The sequence below is a fragment of the Aythya marila genome (genome assembly GCF_965140915.1).
Source record: "Aythya marila genome assembly, chromosome: 1".
NCBI lineage: Eukaryota > Metazoa > Chordata > Aves > Anseriformes > Anatidae > Aythya > Aythya marila.
The window spans coordinates 75,556,318-75,582,111 of record NC_139042.1 but is presented as its reverse complement, the minus strand read 5'-3'; the positions used below and the strand labels follow the sequence as shown (position 1 = coordinate 75,582,111).

The following is a 25,794-nucleotide window of genomic DNA, read 5'->3' as shown; positions in this document are numbered from 1 at the left end:
ATCTGTCTTCGGACTAGCTCTCTCTAGACCAAGTTGTCAATGATTTTCTAATGTAGAAATCATGGAGAAAAGAGCTTAAATGTCTTTGGCTAAAATAATTTAGACACAAGAAAAAAAAAAGTTATACATATATATACTTACATATGTGTATAAACACCTTTAATTTTGACTTAAAGAGTACATGTCTGCATTTGCCAAGGAATTGACAAAATTTTGTAAACACCAGGAAAGTAAGTTAGTCCTTTATTAGTTCTTTTATAATGACACACAAAAATAGAGTTCAGTAAAATGTTATTTTAAAGAAAGAAAATTTTGTTCTGCTGAAATTTATATACATGTATGAGTTTTCTTTTCTGATTTCAAAAGAGTAGCGAGCCCAAGATAACAGGCCTGCTTTTAATAAGAGCTTGTGTTTCAGTAATACTATAACTGCTCTGTATATTTATTCTCCCCTGTTATAGCCCCAGAATTATGTGGTCCTGGAGGGACTCCAACCCAACAGCAACTACAATGTAGAACTACAGGCAGTAACACGCTGGGGTCAGATACGCCTTAAAAGTGCTAAGGTTTCTCTCCATTTTAGCACAACGCAGGACACCAGGAATAATAGTGAGTATTCAGACACCTGAGTACTTTCTCTCTTCTTTATTTGGATTTTGAATGATTTGTGTAATGGTTTCTCAAGTGAAAGGAAATAATTCTCTTAAAGCTGGCTGTTTGATAGCAAAGTGATCTTGTCTTGATCAAGTTGAGTAACCTTTTGATGTTAAATTTCTTATCTAAAAACTGATCATAGTTTTCACCTAATACTTTGTCTTAGCTCCTGCTCACCTGAAGTAAACAACTACAATGAAAATGGAAGCATGTGCATCACTGTGATGTTAATATTTTTAAAATACATTATAGTTATAAATACTAACTATATTCCTTAGTCGCTGGAATAAATCCATTTCTGTGTCTTTATCTTAACTAGGCAGTTGTAGCTTGCAATCCTTTTCAAAATCCTGATTGTTTTGACTAGCCCATGAAATCAGATTCTTGGACCACTCCAATACATACCTGCTATGAATTGATATAAAACACTGACTCTTCTATTAGGGAATCTAAATTGTTCATGCCTGATAAGAAATGAATTCTCAAGAAATTATTAAACACATAGGACCAAAATTGAAATTAAAATCTCAAGATTTTAATTTTAATTAAATTAATTTTTTTTTTTAATTAAAATCTTGAGATTTTAATTTCAACAGGATATTTATTTTTAATTTCAACAGGATATTTTATTTTTAATTTCAACAGGATATTTATTTTTAAGATCTTCTTTAAAACCTCATGCACTGAGGCAGCGCTGTGCTGTGCTGGGCTTTGTTCTAGTAACTGGGAAAGAATCCCGGGTGCCATTATTATGCATACATAGCCAAAAAAGACATTGAGCAAGCTGTTGAAACTCTTTCTCTCATTTTACTATAAAATATAATTTAAAATCATATCTGAATCTGACAGTAAACTGAGTCTTAGTTAAATGTTTTCATAATCGCAATACAATACTGAGTCCCAACTGCCAATGTATATACAATATACAATGCAGCAAAATTCTGATTAAAAGGTGTTAGAGATATCATTTTAAACATCCTTTCCTGATTGTTTCATTTTCTATCCATTTACATTTTTATTTTAAAGTACAATCAAAATTTAAACTTTATTTGGCACCATTTTCGTAATGTTGCTGTTACCCTAAGTACTCTCACCCTAACTAATCAATCTGTATTTTTGCTGGACCCTTCTGCAAACATATTCTGTTTGGATATGTATGAAATATTTTAAAGTAGTTTTTAACTATAACAGACCTCCTCCTACTACAGCAGTTTCACATTTTAACGTACTAAGAAGATAAAACAGACCTAAAGATCTCCTTTTTCCCCCCTGCTAAGCTCATTTTCACTACCTATTTGGGCCAAATCAGTGCCTGTGAGAATTATACCAAACCAAATTTGTTTTACAGGAAAGTACTTCAAAAATCAATCATAAAATCATGGAATCACAGGATGGTTTGGATTGGCAGAGACCTTAAAGGTCATGTATTTCCAACCATCCTGCCATGGGCAGGGACATCTCCCACTAAATTAGGTTGCTCAAAGCCCCATCCAACCTGGCTTTAAGCACTTCCAGGAAAGGAACACCCACAGCTTCTCTGGGCAACCTGGGTCTCACCACTCTCAGAGTAAAGAATTTCTTCCTTATATCTAATCTAAATCTACCCTCTTCTACCTTAAAGCCATTACACCTTGTCCTATCACTACCCTCCCTGATAAAAAGTCCCTCTCCAGCTTTCTTGCAGGCCCCCTTTAGGTATTGGAAAGTTACTATAAGGTCTCCCTGGAGCCTTTGCTTCTGCAGGCTAAAGTGTAAAGTTTATATGTTTATAGACAAATATATGTCTATAAGTTGATAGATAAATCTGAACATCCTTCCTATTAAAGCTGAGTTCAACATTCTTTCGGTCAAAACCAGTTATATCACACTTTTTAGTGTGATTGAGCACTCTGCTGAGAAGTGTGTGTGGACCTTTTTGGACCTTTTCTAAGAATGGCTACATTACGGTTTATATCGAAAAACAAATAAAATCTACCTCTAGAGGTAATGCAAATATATCTGAATTCATCTTCTGAGTCTCACTAAAATTAATTAGAGCTACTTCTGCTTGAGGTATTTTCAAGAATACTCAGAAACAGATGGAGAAATCTGTAAAATAAATTGCCTGAAATATTATCTAGGACAGGACATTCATACTTCCTCATTACTTGGGGACTTCTGTGGCTTTTGGGAAGTAGCTCCAGAAGCACCGTTCCAATTTTGCTGAAGTTCCACTGTCAGTTACTCAACTCTCTGAGGAATTAAGGTCTTTTTTTAGGTGTCCATGTCATCAGAATAGAATCAGTCCATAACCCACTGAAGTAATTTAATCCTACAGACCTCTGTGAGCTTTGCCCCTGGCCCTCTGGTGTTATCCCCACACATATACATGTATGTTGTCTCACATATATGCTTCACTTCTGGGAAATGCTGCAAAATTTTCTCTCTTGATCAGTATATGCAGTGCATGTGTATATATATATATTTATGCACACACATATATATTGAAGTGCAGTAGAGAGAGAACAGCAAAGTATAAATTTAATAAAATTAAAATTCTTTAAATTGATATATACCTAATAGATTCAAGTTTGTATTTTACTCTATCACTTTGTGATTTTCTTTCAGATAACATAAACGCTATGGTTACCTTGAGAAAGAACTTGCATACATTTGGTAGGTTTGCACTGATTTAAAAGAAGCAAAGAAAATGTAAAAATATATCAGATCAAAAAAAAGGATTGAAAAAATGTATTTTTTCCAGAAAACAATTAGGGTTTTAGCTGAAGCTATATATTGGGCAAAAAATTCAAGTTTACATATTATTCACAATTATTGTTGAAACCTGAGTCTTTCCCTTTTTCTCTCAAGTATGTAGTTAATAATTCACAACTTCCTAATCATCAGAATCTCTGCTTTTTATTGAACTGTAGTATAGAATTAAATACAGTTTTTTGTTTTGTTTTGTTTTTTGTTAATCTGATGCAAATACTGTCCTCAATCAGAATTGATACATCTGAAAGTGTATAATTAAATGTAGTTTGAATCAGCACTACCAACTCTTAAATTGAAAATATCTAGGAATACTCAATTATTCTAAATACTGACAATCCTGCTATATGTTCACAAACTGTTGCTAGATGAAATACTTGATGAAGGACTTCGTGTTACCATTGCTTGTTGGAAGCTAGGCACATACACAGAGGGAATAGCTCAAAGTTCATTCTGCTCTTACAATGTTTTCCTAAGCATTCACTGTTCACTGTTGGAGATAGGAAAGTGGGCAAGAAAGATCTTTAATCTGACCATAGTGTTCTCATATAGCATACCAAAGGACTGTATTTACTTTGATGTAATAACCACATGTAGCCTCTGTGGGTTACACTCAATCCCATCCTCAGGTTTTGTGTATATTCAAATACTGTGCAAATATAAAGACCATGAATGATTATACAGAAGTACAGCTAGATACCATGCTTGTTTAAAAAGTCACAGTGTTAACATTTTTTGTTCCTGGGGCTATAAATTCGCTTCCTTTACTTATGATTCCTTTAAAAAGTTAGAGAGCATTGTCATATTAAAATATCTTTACCTTTTTTTCTCTCTAAAATATCTTTACGGAATTTCAAACAAATTATATATTTTTCAACCATTATGAACTTTGCTCTTCAAAGTTATAATAATTTTGTTTAGGTAAGATATTGAAATAAGATTTTTTTTTCTCTGAATTTGAACGTTGTTAATATGGTCATTAGATGTCACTGTATTAAAATAAATAATTTCTTAATTTTTTTATGTACTGCAGATGAGCAGACATCTGCTGGGAAACCCCAGAAAGGACTGGTAGATCCTTACCCAACATTTCAAAGAAGGAAAACAACTCGTTTTCTTAAAATTGGAGCTCCTTTCTATCAGGACAATCAACTTCAGGTTAAAGTTTATTGGAAGAGAACAGGTTTGTCCAATTTTTGTTTCACTATTTTTCTAAGGAAGAAGTCTCATAAAGTGTCTCAGAGTTGTAGAACATTGGTATAATATACAATCATTCAAAGTCAAATCCAACACCCATCCTCCATAGGTTATGCAGCATCACACTGACTGGAGAAAGGCCATTCAGTTACTCCATATTACAGTAAGAGTATGTCACACTGGGTGGTGTGGATTATGAGAGGTATCATTTGCTTCTTAAAAACTGCCTACCTGTTTAAATGTCTACTTCTCTCGCATTCTGGCAAATCATATATTTATTCCTCCATTAAATCTGCAAGCTTCGGCTCAGACCAACTACATACACATTTTAAGGTGTTTTTTTTTGTTTGTTTTGTTTTGTTTTGTTTTGTTTAGCTTTCCCCATTAAAACTTCATTTTAGTGTAACTTTATGGAAAGGTAAGATAATTTTAAGCTTAAATAAAAATTGAGGCATTTTTAATAATTAATGGTAAGTTTACATAATAATATTATTTTGGTTATCAAAAGTGAGTTTATATATTTTGAGCTTTGGATTGGTCACCTTAAAATTTAACCTTTTGTAAGTGAGTTGTCAACTAGTTGTTGAGCTGCTTCTGTAGTCAGAAAAACATGACTTCTGAGGTAACTCATCCCACACAACTGCTAAATCATGCTCTAGAATTGCCTGTGTTCCTTTCTCAGTACAGAGGGTGCCTTAAATGACCAGTTCAGACCAGACAACTTGTTTGTAGAAGGCCTGGAAATGCCTCACTTCTCTACTTCTCTCTGGGAACTTAGGTTCAATTCTGAGCCGTTTGAACTAAAAAAAAAAAAAAGACAAGACAAGATTCAAAGATGGGGATATTATGTCTCCCACAGTCCCACAGATGGGAGGGTCAACTCACAGTTGAAAGATATTCATCCTTGTGAAGTAACTCATCCATTTGTGGCTCTTCTCCCTCTAGCCTGTTTCCAGAAGGAAGGTGGTACATCATATGACCAAAGTGCCACCACCTCTAGTGAAACTCACCTTACATGTATAGTAGTTTTCATGACCAGTTAAGAAATATTTTATTGTTTTAAAATAAATGGTTTTGAAACCAGCAGAATCTCCACTACTGGTGATCATCAAAGACAGATACAACACGCATCTTTTAGAAATGACATGGATTTGCTTGCTGTCACTTTTACTTGCATTCAAGAGATGGGCTAGTCATAGCTGCTGACTGTATAGATTTTTGTATGAATCTGTGTACCTTCAATTATATCAGGGGGACATCGAGACATCCATTTTTGTCATGTGGTGGAAGTAAGCTGTCACGTGGTTTTGAGTGTTTTCGTTTATGCCTCAGCCATACAATAGAAGATATCTTCATTTTTCTTATGTAATGAGCTGTGATAGCAAAGGTATGGAAGAGGGACAGAATATGGAAGTTTGTTGCTTTTTTTTTTTTTTTTTAACAAAAATATATTTGTTCTGAGTGACAGCATATGAAGTAACTCATCAGGAGCCTTTGTCTCATGTGGAACTGAAATATAGCCAGTTACCTCCTCCTGAGAAACTAGCAGCTTCTATGAGCTCTTATAGGAGTTTGGAGATTAGGTAGTGCATGGATGAGGTACAATTGCAAATTTACTAATGACAATGTACTGCAGGAGCAAGATTTTTTTCACTGTGCTTGCGAACACAGCAGGAGGAACATATTAGCTGTGTCTTGTCATTATGAAAGACAGCAGTTACTGGAGCCAACTGAGTTTGGAACTGTACCACATTTTTTTCTCTTTTATGAACTGTACTGTTTCAAGTCATCTTTAAGGATTTGTAGGAGGTATAAGAATGCAGCAACTATAATAGGGAATACAGATAATTTACCTCAGCCTACTCTACAGCCTCATGTCTAGGTTATTTTCATTGCAGATAGGCAATAAAAGTTCAAATCCTTCCTGACAAGGAACTGACCTCTGTCTTCTACATGACTGGTGAAAGCAGGAGTCCCTACTGATTGCTTTACTGTTCTCATTATTTTGTAGTTTGCTACAAAAGAGATTGGGCACTAGAACAGGATCCCCAGGATAGTGGCCATGGCACAAAGCCTGACAGAGTTCAAGAGGCATTTGGACAATGCTCTTAGAAACATGCTTTAATTTTTAGGTGCTCCCGTGTGGAGTGAGGAGTTGGACTTGATGATCGTTTTGTGTCCCTTTTTTTTTTTTTTCTTCCAAAAATGCAGCCATTGTGTAGTCCTGAATTAGGATGTATGATTTTTAAATAAACAGCAATTAATAAAATATCATGAAACCATGTGAAATGTGTAGATTGATAATGTTGAGTTCTCATAAGAAATAATTCAAGAAATACAAGACTGAAGCTTGAATATTTTTGACATTTGTAAGTTCAGTAAGATTTCAACTGTTTATAGCCACCTGCTTCGTCTAATTTGTTTTTCAAGGTTTTTAGTACTTTATGCAATAGACTTCGTGGTACTAACCAGAGATGGTTGCAGTGGTGAAGTTATAAATATGTTGTTTAGATTTTGGAGTTCTTTAAGATGAAGATATTTAAACCAGTTTGATAGATTGATATAAAGTGTCTTTTAACTGCAACAAAAACTTAACGATTACTAAAACAGAAGGGTTTCACTTTGTAAGAGCAATGTCAACTAATTTTCTATAGTAATAACTGCTTATTGTTGTTAGACTTAAGAATATGTATTTTTATGGAATTCTGTCCAAAACCAAGATGGCTCTACAAAAGAGTTTTGTACTGCTTGTTAATATCAGAGTGCATCACAAATTACAGAAAAAAATCAGAAGGTATTTGTCTCATACCTTGCTGTCTCATACCACTTAGAAAATACAATACTAAGGTTGTTTTGTATTATTTCTTTATTTTCATTGTTCCATTTGCTAGCTTTGAAATTGTTTTGAATTTGAAGCATTTTGCTCTGTCTAAAAAAGGACAGAATATAATCATGGAATAATTTGGGTTGGAAGGGACCTCTGGAGGTCATCTGGTCCAACCATCTGCTCAAAGTAGAACTAACTTTGAAGTTAAATCAAGTTGTTCAGCCCTATTTGTGAGGCCCTATAACAGATGTTGTTATGGTTTTCTGAATGACAGGGAATTTGTCCTTTATGAATACCAGGCTGCAGAAGCCACCTAACAGTTTATTGCAGTGCTACTTCAGATCTCAAGAAGGCATGGTGGTGTCTCTAGACATTCAAAGGTAGTTCTGCCATTACTACAAAGAAGATGTATTCCTTGGTGTCATTTGCAGATGTGCCTCTAGTAAGTCAGTGAGAGAACACAATGATGACATCAAGGCTCTTGTTTTTATGTCCCTCTGAATAGAATTAATCTGGCTGATATCATGAAATAGAGGGAATGTTGCAAACTATTACCAAAGTAGCTTTATTATGCAGTAAAGTGATTGCTTATCAGTACTCAGAACTGAATACAGTGGTTGAGTTGAAGTCTAAGTGGAAGATCCTATTTCCATATTTATATATCATAATGTGCCACAGTTTGGTAGCTGGAAAGACCTATCTAGGCCAGTTCTTCAAGTGTCATTTCTTAAGTCCCATTAGCTTCAGTAAGCATGAGGCATGAATGGAATGTAGGTTCTATACTTTACATTAAAAACAAGCAAGCAAGCAAACAAACAAACAAAAAACACAACTTGGAAATAATCAGCTTGAATGCTTCAGTATGATAGCAATAATATCTTTTCATCAGGAGGTATGCTAGTAAGAGTAACTGCACACTTCAAGCAGTACAAGGTGCTTAGCAAATGCACATAATTTTGCCAGACAGTCATCACAAAAGTGTATTGTAATTAAATTAATACAATGGCTTCTTTCTGAAAGAAGAAAATGTCTTTCACTTGTTGCCTCTGATTTAGGCCTGGGATTAGAGAAACACGGTACATTCCTTAAGCAGCATGAATTCTGCTTTTGTAAATGAAAAGAGGAACTTGCTTGTGGCCAGATTTTTTGGCCATCTTGACTGTGTGAAATTAGAAATTATGTGCTATTTATGTCAAGTAGTGGAACCAACTTAAACAGCTCATGTTTAACTCCTTGGTGCTGGATTCACAAAGTACCATCTGTTACCAAGAACCGATGCACTCTGAAACACCTACTTAAAAGAATTAGCTACTTAATTATTAAGATCCTCAGTATCTTCTGCATTAATCAAGGCTGAAAGTGCAAAAATAAAGATAATTTTATATTTACTTTGTTCCACAGCAGTTCTTTATATGGTTTAGTGGGGACTGCTAGCGTTAGGTCAGAGGTTGGACTCGATGATCTTGAGTTCTCTTCCAACCTAGAAATTCTGTGATTCTGTGTGATTTATGAAGTTACTTCTGCAATTCTCATCACTTGCTGCAGTAACTCCCATACATGGAAATATTAGAATGTAATTTAGTATGATTCTTTTCAACATATTACAATAATATTTTCTAACCCAGCACACTGTCTTTCCTACCATTTTATCAGTGTTTGTTATTTGAGTATAAGGTAACTGTCTTTGTTCAAGTAAAGCTTTAGATCCCTTCACTTGTCTTTTAATGAAGTCTATGTGCATTTATGTCCCCCTGTTTAAATAAAACTTTTAAAGTACTTCTAGATATTTAAAATCAATATATATGCCCCTTGTTTTGCTTAAAAAGACAAATATTTAAAATGCATTAAGACTTGGCTTCAGGCTTCTTTCTTTGTTCTGGTAAATGCTAAAGCAGAAAAAAAAAAAAAGAACACTTAAAACAGGGAGAGGCAAAGAATCCTCCATTGTCTGATAAATCAACCAAACGAGAATAATGAATTAAATTACAGAGAAGAATAAAATGCAAGGCAAGGCAAAGCAAATAGAAAGCTGCCACAAATGCTTTTAAAACCAGATCTTAGGAAAACAAAATTAACTTTCACTTAGTTCAGGGAGATAAATGAAGTGACTGTATGTGCTCTCTGCTTGCAATAAGGTATTTCATATGGCAGGTTTTAAAATAATTGAAAGCTTTCCCAACATTATCCTGTGGTCCTTTCTCACGCAACTAATACCATTGAAATTAATGAAACCCTTCAATGACAGTTGGAGTTTCTAGTTGTTATTTTAAATAATTCAATAGTAGTTTCTTGACACTAAGGAATTACTTAGTTTGGTACTAACCGTTGCTTTGCAAGATCAGTGTTTGAACAGCTGGCCATCTCCTAATCATAGATACTTAAGCAGTAAAATATTTGTACTTGAAGGTATCGCTGTAGTGCAGATGGTTCTTTCAAAAAGAAGATCTTACTGTTAATTATAGTGACACACACAGCAATGTATTTATCTTGTGTTTCCATGCAAATATATTGGCTCAGCAGAGGTTGATTGTGGGAGTATACATAATGTTCAATGGTATTTAGGGATTTAATTGGTAAAGTTGGCCCCAAGCACAGCAATCTTTGACTAGATCAACTGTTCAGAAATTCACCAGGAGACATCGCATAATTTTACTTTTCCACATGTGCTAAAGCTGATTCAGATACCTGTATCCTATGGGCTTCCCCAGCATTCCTTCTGGTGAAGCTGGACCATATGAGGTTCAACAAGTCCAAGTGCCAGATCCTGCAATTGGGGCACAACAACAAGCAACACTACAGGCTGGGAGATGAGTGGTTAGAAAGGAGTATTGGTTGATAGTCGACTGAATATGAGCCAACAGTGTGCTCAGGTGGCCAAGAAGGCCAACAGCATCCTTGCATAAGAGGCAGTGTGGCCAGCAGATCTAGGGAAGTGATTGTCCCCCTGTGCTCTGGTGAGGCCGCACCTCGAGTACTGTGTTCAGTTTTGGGCTCCTCACTACAAGAAGGACATGGAGGTGCTCGAGTGAGCCCAGAGAAGGGCAACAAAGCTGGTGAGGGGTCTGGAGAACAAGTCTTACAAGGAGCGGCTGAAGGAGCTGGGGTTGTTGCCTGGAGAAGAGGAGGCTCAGGGGCGACCTTATCGCACTCTACAGGTACCTTAAATGAGGCTGTAGTGAGGTGGGGGTTGGTCTATTCTCCCACGTGCCTGGTGACAGGACGAGGAGGAATGGGCTGAAGTTGTGCCAGGGGAGGTTTACATTGGGTATTAGGAAGAACTTCTTTATGAAAGGGTTGTTAGGCATTGGAATGGGCTGCCCAGGGAAGTGGTTGAGTCACCATCCCTGGAGGTCTTTAAAAGACGTTTAGATTAGAGCTTAGTGATATGGTTTAGGGGAGGACTTGTTAGTGTTAGGTCAGAATTTACGATCTTGGAGGTCTCTTCTAACCTAGATGATTCTGTGATTCTGTAATGCTATCAGCTATAACTGTAGTGGGAAGTTGTTCCAGAGTTAAAAGAATAGCCTGTCAGAAGTATTCTTCTGTGTTTCGTACTCCTTCTTAACTTTGCCTCACATAGGCCTAATCTAATTCCAGGAATAAACTTTTTGTTATCTCACTGCTGATTTTTAAAATCTCTTTCTTTTTGCCTCCTAGAAGAGAGTGAAAGCAGGAGCATCTGACCATCTCCACTTACATTTACATTATACTTTATGAACTGACTACAGGGCTTGAACTATATGGTTTGCATTTGGTTTATGTCTAAATGTGAAGAGCCAACAGTACTTAAAATGTTGCTGGTAGGAGTCACAAAAAATCAACAAATAATACAATTAGTGAAGCAGATAAATGTGCAACTTCTCAAATAGTATGCAACTTTAAGATCACATTTACAATAGCAGCAGTCTCAGGGGCATCTCCACTGGAAATGAGACAATGTTGGGGAGGTTTTTTAATATCACAGTTTACTGCCTTTCTTCATGTTTCCACAGACACAACAGAAACCTCAAATGACTGCCTTTTACTTGCTTCCAAACCTCCATACCTTTCAGGGTAGGTGGTTAAAGGTCTCGATATGAGAGATTTAGAGGCAAGTTTCTCCAAAGATTAGTCACAGGAATGTAATTGGAAATTTTTCAAAGCCTGCCAGGAAATCAAATAAGAGAAGCCAAATCAGAACTACCTACTGTGGTACCAGAGCAAAAGCAGCACAGAAGGCTTATTTTGCTTAGCAGATCGCCACTGATACCTGCTGAAGACAGACTATGGCTGTACTGGACTACTTACACCAAAAATATTCACTAAACTAGTTCTAACACATTGTCTGGTTAATTCACACATTGTGTCATTTTAAAATGTACATAGTGTGTGCTGTTCACAAGCCCTCACTCCAGAACGCTTATAAGTAATTGTGAAAATATATTCATTTTGATTTAGGAGGTTGAAAGTCCTGTTTTTATTCTTAACCTTAATAACTGAAAAATATATTTTCAAAAGCAGTATTCCCAAACTGTATTACTAGGTCATTTCCAGTAAAAGCTTTGCCTTACATCCTTACACAGTCATTTCCAGTTAAAGCTTTGACTTACATCCTTACACAATCATACGTGAAGCAATCCTACCATTCCTACTGTGAATTAAAAGATCCTGAGGTACTGCAGGTTATCAGGATACCTTTCATCAACTGTGGTGTAATAACCATCTGTAAGTGCTCTCAGCATACCTGAGTTCCTGGTGTGGCATGCCATGATGCACACCATGAATGGCCAGTTTAAGAACTTGTTGGAGCATTTTGCATGCATTGTACATGTACATGTACTGTCAATTTTTTTCCGTCCATGAGGTATGAGAGAGAAGGGAGTAGCAGGTGCATCTCTGCATCTTCTCCCACTGAGTAGTTAAGCTGGCTGTATACCTGGACTCTGGAAATGGGAAGAATTCCCAGATTCCCTACCCTCACTATAGCCTCCCCACTTACATTAAGGTCAAGATTTGACAATGTTACACAGAAGGCTAACCTTAGTGACAGAATGCTCATAATTAGCCTTGGACTTATTTATATTTTTTTTTCAATAAATTCTATTTTTGTATGCTTAAATATATGTGAAGGTTTGTATGGTGCTTCTATTCAGGATTCAAGCAGCTATTACGAGACTTGGAGTTTACACAAGGCAAATTTCCCTGTAATAGAAAACCAGAAAAAAATACTGTTGAACTAACTTTATATAGGGTGTTGTGTGTGGGAAAGGGAGTGGCAGTAGAGATAATCTGGTTTAGAGGTGATTCCAGACTTAAATCCTTTAATACAAACATCCTTAAACCTTGAACCTTTAAATCGTAAACCTAGATATGGAAACAAACACTGTGGCTCAGACCCACCCCTAAATTATATAGTAATTTTTAATATAATTTTTGGAAAGGATTATTGTTGTGTTATGCAAAGAGTGTATTCTGTAGAAAGAATGTTTGTTTTAAATTGAATAATGTGAGAAACGGAATATTTGCAATTTAAACAATGCTGCTCATGTTCCATGTAAAAGTTGGAAACAATATCATTTGCCTTGTTAAGAACTGTTTATTGAATGTAGTTTAAATATCAGCTGAGGGGGTTGGTGTTTATTTTAATCATACTGCTTGAATAGGTGATCATTAAAAAGTTATTGTTCTCAGGTGTCATGAACACCATGCATTTCATAACCAAACATTTGGCATTTTTGATTTTTTTTCTACCACTGGGTGAATCAATACACAGGCAGCTAAAGTGCCAGAGTAGTTTTCATTTCAGTCTTCTAAGAAAACTTGGCTAAAATTCCAGAGACAGAGCACATCAACATCATAGCTTTTTACAGGGGAAAACACATTAGCTTGGTCTCTTCCAACCTAGATGATTCTGTGATTCTGTGATACATTGTGTTGACCTACCTATCCTAAGACTGGCAGCTCACTTAAGTAGCATAGGTAAAATATAAAATATAAAAAAAAATATATAAAATATAAACTTACTATTCCATCATTATTTCTTGTCCTGTCATTAGCCTCAAATTTCAAATGTTGATGAGAAACTCCATGACTCATAGAGGAATAGAACAGCTTGTAAACCAATATTGAAGAAATAACTGTTATGATCAAATATTGCTGAGATCATATTTTGCTTCTCTGCCGTACACTGAAGTACTCTCTCTCAAACCATTTTTCAGTCATACTGTTATTACAGCATGACACTGTCGAGAGTAATAATTACCAAGTGGATCACTTTATACTAATCATGTCTTCAAAAGTAAAGCATCTAGTAGTAAATAACAGTGCTTCATTTATTCAGTTGATTTTTTTTCCAAATTTATGCCTTTCCTACATATTTTTTCAGGACCTTTCCACCAATTGGTTTTTATCAGAAAAACTGTTTATGAAAGCTGGTGAATTTTATAATTTTGTGTTTCCATGGAGAATGGTGGCCTGATAAACAGATGAATGAAGGGCTGAGAGAGCAGAAGACAATTCATAATATTCTATCTCAAATATTGGCATAATAGTTCTTGTTGTGGAAATATGGGAAAATTATGCTGCCATTCATGCTTGTGTGAGAATGGTGGCTTAGAAGCAGTGTTGTACTGTATTATATCCACACCTGCAAAGGTGCATCAAGGGTTGCATACTGAGAAACTATAGGGCAGGAACAACCTATTCCTATTTCTTCAAGAAGTCTTTGACCTGTACACAGCTTCAGGCATTTCAGAGATGATAAAATATTTTTCTTTATGTAAGACATAAATTTCACTATTTCGCTGTTTACCATAGCAGAGCTACACTATTTAATACAAAATAAATATTTTTGTCCTGGGTGGTATATTATTTGACAAAGTATTTATGCAAAGCTCCTGCTATAACTTTGCCCTAGAAACAGTCAAGCTGGTCAATATTGAGACATGCTTCATGTGCCCCGAGCTGACTCTACCCTGGGCTATAATATTAAATATAAAATCTTTACCCAGTCTGATTAAACTTTGCTGTAGTTAATTTTTAGAGCAGTAATGCTGCAAGGCATGCAATCCAGAAAGGAAACTACTTGCTATATCTCCTACTTGCTATTAATCTAAAACAATTAAAGACATGTTCAAGACCATATTTTGACCATAGTTTGTATGGTCATTAATGTCTTGATCTTGTTGGATACTAAACTTTCTGGCCTTATCCATTAGCTACTCTTAACTATTGAAGTCAACACAACTGTTACTATGCTTAAGTGCTTTGTTGAATCAGGGCCAGAGTGCTCAGAAGCTGGTAAGATCAACCCCGCAGTAAGAGAAAAGAAACAAAAAACATGTGGCCAGTCACAAGTAATCATTGCAGTTGTAGTGTATGATGCATCAGCTTTAGCAATATATCCATGGGCTTAGCTACATGCAAAACCAATTCCTTCAGTAATTTTCTTACTGAATAGCTTCACAGAAACTACAGTCTGTTTATGGCATTCTGTTTGAAGGAAGGTTAGGTTGGAATGAAGGTAGCAGGTTTTCATATGGCAAATTATCTTCCAAACTTTGATAACAGCCATTTTGCACATGCAGTTAATAGGTTAATTATAATTGGGGGTGGGGGTGGGGAATTGGGTCAGTTTCCTGAAGTAATGACAAGAAATACACAACAAAACACCATTTATTTACAGGAATACTTTTGAATGTATGCTATTTTTATTGAATTAATATTTTTGTGCTGCCAGGTAAAGCTTTTAAATCTACGTTTAAATCCTCCCTCCCTCCCTCCCTTCTTTCCTTCCTTCCTTCCTTCCTTCCTTGCTTCCACCATATTTAATTCTAATGGGGAAACCTATCAGATACTGCTTAATAATTATTTCAAATCCGGTTGCTTTCCAGCAATAGATGTTGTGGTTTGGCCCAACAGGCAGCTAAGCATTTCACAACCATTCATTCACTAACTACATCCCACAGTGGCATGAGGGAGAGAATTGGAAGAAAAGGGCAAAAAACTCACGGGTTGAGATAAAGACAGTTTAATAAGGCAGAAAAAGAAGGGAAAATAATAATAATAATGATGATAAAAGAATATACAAAGTGAGGCACAATGAAATTTATCATCATCCGCTGACCAAAGCCCAGCCCGTCCCTGACCAGTGGCACCCACCTCAGACAACCCCCCCAGTTTTATTGTTCTACATGATGTCATTTGGTGTGGGACATCCCTTTGGCCAGCCTAGATCAGCTGTCCTGGCTGTGTCCCCCTAGCTCCTTGTGCACCCCCACCCTTCTTTCTGGCATGGCAGCACAAGAAACTGAAAAGTCCTTGGCTCTATATAAATGCTGCTCTGCAACATCTAAAAGATTGGTGTGTTATCAGCATTGTTCTCATCCCAAGTCCAAAACACAGTGCCATACTACTTACGAGGTATAGAATTATCCCAGCTGAAACCAAGACAATGTTAGTGTGTTTACCAATGCCAAACATTTTTCTTCCGATTAAGCCTTCATTTGAGCTGCTGTTGTTGAACAAGTCTGCTTTGAAATGTTGTTTTCCATCAACTCCCATTTGATTTTTCTTTCTAGTAAGTTTCTGTGATTTGGTTGCCCACACAGTAATATTGTCACAGCTGGCATTAATTTGCATTTTTATACCAAATTGCAGGCACACGTCATTCAACAGCCATCCATCAAACAGAATAATATAGAACTATAGGGCTGAAACACTTCTACTGTTACCATTATCACCACTTGACAGGCATGGAGCAGAGGTAGGGAGGTAAGAAGTGCTTTGCCTAAAGACTTCCAGCCAACCAGCGACCCAGCTAACCCCAGTACCCAAAACAATCTGATGCAATTTACTTGCTGTAGATTAAAGGAATACAAAGAAATACATGCCTCTTAAATGTTTGTACCTAGTCTCCTAGAGTGGTAGTAGGTTGCTGTGATATTGATGTTGCTGGGCTGCATGAACAAACTTCAGTGCTGCTTCTGCCCATGCTTATGCTGATTCTCTATCTACAAAGCAGACTTCAGCTCCTCTTGATTGTCAAGTTGGCAACCTTCTGTCAAGTTGGCACCCTTCAGGAGCAGTAAATACAACGTGGAAAAAAAGTATTTGAGGCAAAGAAAGGAGCTGTCTGTAGTAACGTGGCAGAAAAAAGAAACCACATTAGATGAAATTATTCACACCGCTGGCATTACTGGAAATGTATAGCAAGATAAATATGTGGAAAGTGTTGGCAAAGAAGAGCAATAGACATTACTTATTTTATTTGGTTTATTTTTCAGAAATGTATTTTCCAGAAAATGTAGAATCATTTAAACCAGAAAATCCAGCTGTGAAAAGTTGCAGGATTACCTGGCATTGTGATGGGTGATTTTTCTAAGTGAATCTCAAAGCTTCAGGTGCTGTCTGGAGATTATGAGATCTAGCAGATGTAAAATGTAGGCCAAGGGCATTCCTATTAACTGTCATGCAGAATATGTTGCAGTACTTTTAGCAAACTTTTCGATACACAGTGTTTAAATTGTGCATAGAAACCAGAACTTTTCAAAGTGTCAAACTGAGGTACTTGTTATTAATTGACTTGTAATTCATTGACATTAATAACATTTTGAGATGCTTTAACATTTCTTTTTAAAAGATACATAATAAATGTGCACTTTCCTCAAACATATATCTGAAATATATTTATTTTATTAGAATGGAACAGAAGAGTTTAGGTTACAGAGGGGGAGAAAGAAGGTAAGTTTGGCAAAGGACATCTTCATAAATAGTGAAAGCTTTGTGTATTCATTTGAAAATAAAGGCTATTTTTAGTTGGAACATAAGAGGGAGGGAATCAAAACAGACATCTTTTCAACATGCTTTAAAGCAAGCCCAGATCACTACATTTCTAGTTAGAGATATGAGATGTCTGTTCAACAAAGTTAGAAGGAAAAGAGCTAAGCACTTGTGGAATTTTAAGAACATGCTCATGTGATGCCCGTATAGGAATGTTTTTATTAGTTTAGGAACTCATTTTATACTTCAGAAAATTCACCTTAAAAATCATAGCAAAAATAATTAACATTAGCTATTAATTTCTTTGGAAGGATTAGTTCTGTGCAGCTGTCTGAAACATCAAGAATTCTTTGGCTTGGGCAGCTAAAGATCATGTCCATGTCAGTAACTTTAGGTGATTTCTTGAAGTGACTTATGTAAAATATTTTTATGGTTTGCCTTTCTTTTTTTTTTTTTTTTTCTTTTTTTTCTTTTTTTTTGTAAAGAAATAATTGAACAAAAGTACAAACAAAAGAACAGAAGTAATTGTTTGAGTAATCTGCTTGCAGTAAAAAAGTTCTTTAAGGAGTTCTTACTTAAGTGACTATTCTATTGACTAACTTCGCAAGCTCAGAGATGCTTAAAAGTCCTTCAAGTCACGTGTTTCTATGCAAATATTTTCAGTTCTGGGAAAGATGATTGCTCGCAATTTGTGCTTGGTGGATGAGTCTTTTTAGTGTTAAATGGCATGCTTTCTAATCAGAAGAACAAGGGAGTTACCAAACTTTCTAAAGACTTCCAATTGGAAGAATCAAGAAAACTCCTAACTATTAAGAGGAAGATGGATTTTATATTAAAAAAAAAAAAAAAAAAGAAAGAAAGAAAAAAAAGGTTTTATAATGTGATATATAAGAGAAAAATGTGAAATATCTAAGAACTGAAATGAAGGATTTTGCCATTTCTTTGCAGTGATATGTTCCCATTCTAGAAGGGTTAGCAGAGCTTTGTGATAAAACTGCCAGAAATCAGTCCCAGTAGATACTGGATATTCTGTAAATATTAACTACTCAAATGACTTTTTGGAAGAAGTTACAGCTGTGAATTACAGTGTATTGACTTCATCTGGACTTAATGCACAACCATTAGCTTTGGAGATAGTGACTGACATTCAACTAGGATGCAGCTTGAACTGTTTGTCCCGTACCTGTTGCTGAGTTCTAATGGACAGCTGAAAAGAAAAATCTTAAAAATGTTACATTGGTGATCTCAATGGAAGGAGAAAAGAAGGCTAGGATAAGCTTTTCTTTTGCATGTGCTGTAAACAGAGAATGAGTTACATAAATACTAAACTCGAGAGCCATAAACTTTATAAGCAATTCCGGGAAAAAAATGTGTGTTTTCATCTTTCTTTTTTTTTTTTTTTTTTTTTTTCCTTTTTTTTTTTTTCTTTTATTTTTTTTTCTGATTGAAGTCTCTTAGGTGGCTTTTTAGATCATTCCATACATCTTGCATCATTCTAATTAAAAAAAAAAAAAAATTTAAGAAAAAAAATTTCTAAAGCAATCTCGTCATTTAATGTGCATACTTCATTCATATATATACACTTTGAGTTCTTCATGCCTCTAGTTGTATTTAATTAAAAAATGTCCAACTTTTCCTGAGTTTTGGAAAAGTTTCTGTCTCAAATAGGACCTATTTTTCTGTTATGTTTCAGTTTTGCAACCCATATTACTCAAGCTTCATGAAGAATATGCATGCAAAACCCTTTCTGAAATAACTTGAGTTATGTATTGACTCAAAATAAAGAAAATCTTGTTTGTTTGTTTGTTTGTTTGTTTTTCAATATAGGTTGCTATGAGAATACCAGGATTCCTTTGTTCATTTTGTTTAAATATAAAAATATGAAATTGTGGTTATTAAAAACATTATTAAAAACATTAATTCTATATTTACAGTATCAAGTTAATAGGAGAAGCAAGATTGACATAAGTTTTTTGAACCTCTTCCTCATTTTCTAGCTCAAACAGATAAGTTATTTGGAACCACAGCTGTTTATGAATGAGTGACTAAGGGTTTGCTAATGCACAAGAGGTGAATTAGGAAGGAAGGCAAGAACTGTGAGAGAGAAGAAGCTGCTGAAAAGCTCACAAAATAAATAGATGTGGAGCTACAATAGAACCAAACAGCTTTCTGCAGTGCCAAAAGCTGAAAATACCAAATATTTTGGATGACAATTGATTTAATTACGTTTCTGGAAAAAGGCATAGTGAACCTCTGGACTGATATATCTGTGTGCTGAGTTGATGTAAACTCTTGATTCTTGGTATTTTGTAGCTTTACAAAGACCAGTCTACCTTACATGCAGATAGTTTAAATGATAAGTTCTGATTATCAGATAATATGCAATCAATAAGAGATTTCATCATTGCAATCACTATGGTCATTTGGCACAAGCTGCACATTGTTAATATAGTCAGATTAATATAGCACACAACACTTTCAGATCCCAGGAGAGGGGTACAAGCAGGTGATAGGCAATAATTGAGTGAACTGGAACAGATAAAATCAGATGAAACCTACTTCCAAGTGCACTGTGATTGTGTCTTCATCCAAGAGGCATATCAAATGGGAAAAGCCCAGCAACCAAGAGGCAAGTGAAAGCACATCCAGGTATTTATTTGTTTCTAAGTGAGAGGGAATAATCACAAGGCAACAATTTATTTCTTTATACACTTCTTTTTGAGAGCATTTGGAGTTCTGAAGAAAACATACAAAAAATTAGCATACATGTTATGAAGACAAGTGCTACAAAAATCTATTTCAAGGAGGTTTCTCATCAGTCTTTTTTACTAGAATACGATTTTAGCTAGTTTCAGACACTAATTATTTTCTCTTTAATTTATAATCCTTCCCTTCTGCATCCAACTTGCTCATAGCAGTCTAATGCCAGACCAGCCCTAAGGGCAGCAAAGATATTTGTTTTCCCTCTTGGAACCCACAATCAGGCTCTTGGCATTAGTGGCTATGTCATACCAAGTTAATTAATAATATCAGACACGTAATTTTGCATCCTCTGTACTGAGAGGGGAACTAAATCCAGAAAAAAAAAATAATAATAAAAAAGAATATATTTGTACTTTGAGTTTTTCTTCTTTTGTCTAAGTCTTTATTGCTCTTTGGTTTTCTTCCTTATGCAATCAGTATTGAGAAAAACAGCTATAAATTATTATGGTTATAGTTATTTGTAGGGCTCTCAAAAAGTGAAGAGCTGGAAGTTGCTTGAAAGCTTCTGTTTGAAAACATAGTGCTGTAAGTTTTGTCACTCAAGACTTTGGTATTACTCCTAAGAGTCAGAGACAGAATTTTATTTCGGCAGATACAAAACAGGTCTTGTGATACATTCTGAAAAGACAAATCTCAGGATTTTGCAGGCATTTTCACATACCTCCAGGCACAGATTTCTCAAGTAGTGCCAGACAGCAGTGTTGCAATGCTCTGACAATATAAACAGTCATGGGCAGTCATGACAGTCAAAGTCATTCCGTTCATTTACAAGATATTCAGAAGGGGGAGCATTGAGATTATTTTTAATACTCACATACATAGATGCTTACATTTCTGAAAATGTTAATTCTCTATTTTAAAGTCAACATGTTAGCTGATATGGCTTAAATTACATAACTGTATAATACTTTCTCCATTTTATTAATGTGTGCTTATGAACAAGTGAGGAATTACCAACTCTAGAATACTTAAAATTCCTATATATATTCATATATATACATATGTGTGTGTATATATATATATATATATATGAAATTGAGAACTTTCAATGGTGAAAGTGTAATTATGTCTTCTCCTCTTTTTTTGAACCATTTAGATATCAACATGAATCAATTCCAAGTCCACTGGTTACTGGAGTCCTGTGCACACAATGACACCAAGGGACTTGGGAAAGTAACTGAGCTGACTTATGTAAGTCTCCATTAAGACTTGTGCTTGACTCTGAATAGCTTCTAAACAGCAAGTGAAAGGATGGTTCTGTAACATAACGCAGTATGTTTCATACTATATTTCACATATAAGTAATCATAGAATGGCTCGGGTTGGAAGGGACCTTAAAGACCATCCAGTTCTAACCCCCCCACCATGGGCATACTTTCCAATACATCAGGTTGCACAGGGCCTCATCTTGAAAGACCAAACTGGTCTTCTCTGGGCAAGCTGTTCCAGTGCTTCACCACCCTCTGAGTGAAGAATCAGTAAGAATAAGTAAGAATGCTTCTTTGTTACTTTCTTCTTATGCAAAAGATAGAAATGATGCACCTGGAGTATTGTTTTCTCTCTGTTTGTTTGTTTTGTTGTTGTCTTAAATCCAAGCTAAGCTAAAATCATAATACTTTGTTGGTGTTATTCGGAAAACAAGAGCAGACAAATTTATAGCTAAGTACCTATATATTTCTACAGCATATAGAACACAGGGCTTGATTTATGATTAGAACTGTAAGACTCTATCAAAGTGTAAATACTGACAAGTAATAATAGTAATTAATAAGACAGGTTTCCTTTTAGATATGCGGGTATGTTTCACAACCCTGAGGAGAATAATAGAATTAGAAAAACAGAACAATAGTTGAAAAATACTAGAAATTAAATCTGAAAGTTGCACAGATATCAGATAAGGAGAAAAGATACATCTAAGGACGTCAGATCAAATATATGTTACAGTTTCAGTTCTTCATACTTATATTGTTGGTAATCTGGTATCATCTAGACATCATACTGTATCTGCAAGACATTATTTGAAAAATACAGTACTGTGATGAGTGCATCACAATTGATTTAGTGGGTTGTGTTGAATGGAATAAAACATAATTCACCTTTACTTCTTACCATGAACTGTACTACCAGATCAATTCAATGGAGTTAATGGCATGTAAAAGTAGAGTAAATCATAAGAAATAATTTCTCACACAAAAAGCTGTTAGCTTGTAAGATTTATTACTTCATGGGGTTAGCAAAGCAAATATTAGCAGTGAATTAAAAAATGATTAAAATATAATGTTACGATCAATCAGTGTCAATATTTCAAGGTATGCCCATGAAGATAGGAGAAAGTTTATATTTAATAATTTTAGTTCCACTTGAGGTCAAGATAGACTCATTGTACATCTGGCCAACACGTTGTGGGGTTGGTTCATTTATTTATTTATATCAGTCATTTTACAGCAGTATGTTCAATCTACTTTGTGAAACTGTATGTTTCTTTTCAGGGCTCATTTTTATTACAAACTCTCAGAAGAAGACTGATGCTACAAAGGGTTTGATAGTCAATTTAATTGTTCAAGATGTATAAAGGCCTTAGGCTTTGAGTGTTGAGCATTTAGTTTCTGGTCCATGGTTTTATGGACATTGCAATTAGACCATTTGCTATTCTCAGAGTGTACTTTGAGATGCATATGAAGCCTCCTAAAATCCAGCCCAAACTCCACATTACAAACAGGTATCTGTTTTAATGAGTGAATGGGAAACATTGGCTACAGGAAATAGCCTGAAATCTTGCCTAAATATACTATCATCTTAAAACAAAAGTCAATTTACAGTCATTTGTAAAATAAAGGAACAGTTTTGTTTGTCTGTTTTGTTTTTCTTAAAAAAACAAAACAAAACAATACAGTTAAAGTTTAAGTAGGAATCAAACCTGTTATAATACTCTCACAGCAGGTGGAAGATGGAGAATCAAGTCCTTTCTGAGCCCAATCTCTGTATCCTATTGGAAATGACCTTCAAAGAGAAGTTTTGACTAACTTGGCTTGGGATTCACTTCCAAAAAAACAGGGAGTTGTGTAGAAAAAACTTGGAGACTAGTGATCCTGAAGTGAAAGAAAGATCTAAAAGGCAGTGAAAGACTTGGGACCTTAGCCAGAAAGGTATTATTAGACATTCTCCCAGAAAAAAAAAAAATATGTATATATATAAATAAAGCGAACAAACAAAAAACACTTTTTTTTTTTTTCCTCATAATATGATTTGTGCTAAAGCTTTCAGGCTGTGATATTCAAATATACTTTAGACAACATTTTAAGTTAGAAGGACACTTACACTTTGTGTAAAGTTTTTTCAGTCACTGTCTTTAAAACAGCTGTGGAGTTTATCTTCTTGATAATAAGATAGAAGTAGTTAATGTACTAAAGGGGAAAAAAAAAAGTGCATCTATAATGCCACACTGACTTTGAATGCACTTTTAAAAAGTTAAATATAGATGAAGCCTGTCATTTACAGCAACTTAACTCATCTTTCTTACATTTATTTAATTCAATTAGTATTTACATCCTCACATTGCTACCCTCACTGCCATCATGTCAGAGACTGTTCTTAATGTTAGATGCTAGTTGCTTTGATAGAGCATGGGGAAGGAACTGCATAGAAAGGAAAGGCATGTTGAAATGCCATGCTAATGTATTTTACTACTTAAAATAAGCATAACATATGCAATGTTTGCAACATATGCAATGTTTGCTTTGTTGACTGAGTAAAAACTATGTTGGCATGTGTTAAGCATATCAGGAAAATATTTTATTGGAGAAAGCTTTTCATCTTCTGCCATCCCTCCCCCTCCACCCCCCCAGGGATCTATTTGCATCATGCTCTCTTTTTGTTTTTCCTGTTTTCCTGTTACAGGAGAACTACATGATTCTGAAGGACCTGTCGTTTGCATGCAAATATAAAGTAACTGTTTTGCCTGCAAAATCTAAAGGTCGTTTTAAGGCTGAGAGTATTTTCTTTGTCACCCCACCTTGCTCTGCATTTAAAGAAAGAAACCACAAGCACATTAATTGTCCAGCTGAAGGAGGTAAGATGTGATTTGGAGAACTTGCCAAATAGTTTCAAATGTACTTACAGTCACCAGGAAAAGTCTTTAAAGGAAATTCTAAAATAGTATATAAAAGATTCAGAAGAAAAAAAAAAAAAAAAAAAAAAAAAAGATTAGTGCTTATGTGAAAAATCAACTAAATAGCAGTATAGATTTAAGTTGCCACATTCCTGTTTGTCAATTAGGTAAGAATTTTAGCGAACTGGTTACGAACACATGATGGCATTTGTTACCACATAGTTTTTAGTGCAAGGAGGAAGTTTCTCAGTTACATTAACTATAACAATGAATGACAGATGCAAACATAATTATGATGGCATGATCCATCTTTTGAATGTTTTAGTACTGATGCAAGCTGCTTTTTCAGTTTGGTTTAGTTTGGGTTAATGCTTTTCTTAAACAACAAATAAAGGTGCTCATACCTGGTAGAGTGTGGCTACAATTCAAGGTATAGCTAAAAGATCATGGTAAATCACAGAATCATGGAGATGTTAAAAAAGATCTCTAATCTCAGCTAATCCAGCCATGCACTTCAAATGGGTCTATAGCCAGCGCTAGGTCAGGTCAGCCTTAGCTTTGTGAAGCCAAAGTTTCCAGCACTACAGTTTTCTTCCTGGGCAACTGCATACATTTCACCTCCTAATAGGAGTGCCCCTATTAAATTGTACTACAGTTTTAGAGCATAAATTTTACTTTTTACCTGCATCATGGAGATCTAAGGGTTTTCTTGTGGTCCCAAAACTGAAAAACAGCTCAGATATTCTGAAATACAAAGGACCCACAGGATGGTGAATGATGAATGAGGCGTTTATAATTTTGTGTGGCATTGGCTTTCCTTTCTGTCATCTGTAGCTGACATAACTTGATTTGAAGTTTGAATTTGGCCCAAAACACCAATGGAATATATCAATTAAAGGCTTTGGTTAGAACTGAAATGTAATGGCAGAAAGCTGGCAGGATACTGGATAACATTAGAAAGAGAGCTCTGTCTGACCTTGAGTTGCAAAATTAAATTAACATTATTGAATATTATCCTTCAAAGTTTAGCTTATCTTTCTGCTTTCCAAATTTATAGTGCCAGTTCTACCCAAAGTGTTGGCCAAACCCGAGAATCTGTCTGCGTCTTTCATTGTTCAGGAAGGTAACATCACCGGTCATTTTTCCTGGAAGATATCTAAGGCAGTCCTTCAACAGCCCATGACAGGGTTTCAAGTCACATGGGCAGAAGTAACCACAGAAAGTCGACAGAACAGCTTGCCCAACAGTATCATTTCGCAGTCACAGATACTGCCAGCAGTAAGTTGTTTGTTAATTTCCTTTTCTATTGCATTCATAACTGCATGCATACGTGGCATACTTTTAATTTTTAGTGGTAACGCATATGTCACACATAGCATTCTCTCACTCTGTGGGCAAGTTGGAGCAGGAGGTGCTTTAATTTTTCCTCCTTGTTGGAAATACAAAGCACAGCTACTCTTCTCGATGGCACATCTAACATCTTAACGTGCACAATTGTCAAATTAGCAGCCATTATCTGAGAAATGCCTAAAGGGAGGAAAAGATCATCTGTGTGTGGCAATAGATGGTTTTTATTTTCTTTTGATGATCAGGCTGTTCAGCTTGGTGGTTACTATAGTTTTACTAATTATTCGGTGTCCATGTCCATAAATTTGATGGATTTAACAGATTTTTTTTCCCTCTGAGTCACTCTTTGCTCTAAGAGAAGTAAAAATCACTTTCCCCTCTGTGAATA

The 25,794-nt window shown here is 35.4% G+C and overlaps 1 protein-coding gene across 4 annotated transcripts in view; it reads left to right on the top strand.

Moving 5' to 3' along the window:
• Positions 1-25,794, top strand: part of ANOS1 (anosmin 1) — a 137,297-nt gene that overhangs the window by 103,162 nt on the left and 8,341 nt on the right. For 2 of the 4 annotated variants that reach the window (XM_082758160.1, XM_082758159.1), the window contains exons 8-13: positions 462-609; positions 3,262-3,309; positions 4,439-4,588; positions 21,048-21,142; positions 23,849-24,020; positions 25,117-25,337. In XM_082758160.1, the coding sequence (XP_082614286.1) occupies positions 462-609; positions 3,262-3,309; positions 4,439-4,588; positions 21,048-21,142; positions 23,849-24,020; positions 25,117-25,337 (834 nt within the window). The remainder of the gene's footprint in view (positions 1-461; positions 610-3,261; positions 3,310-4,438; positions 4,589-21,047; positions 21,143-23,848; positions 24,021-25,116; positions 25,338-25,794) is intronic. The other 2 variants (XM_082758162.1, XM_082758161.1) reach the window with 1 other exon arrangement.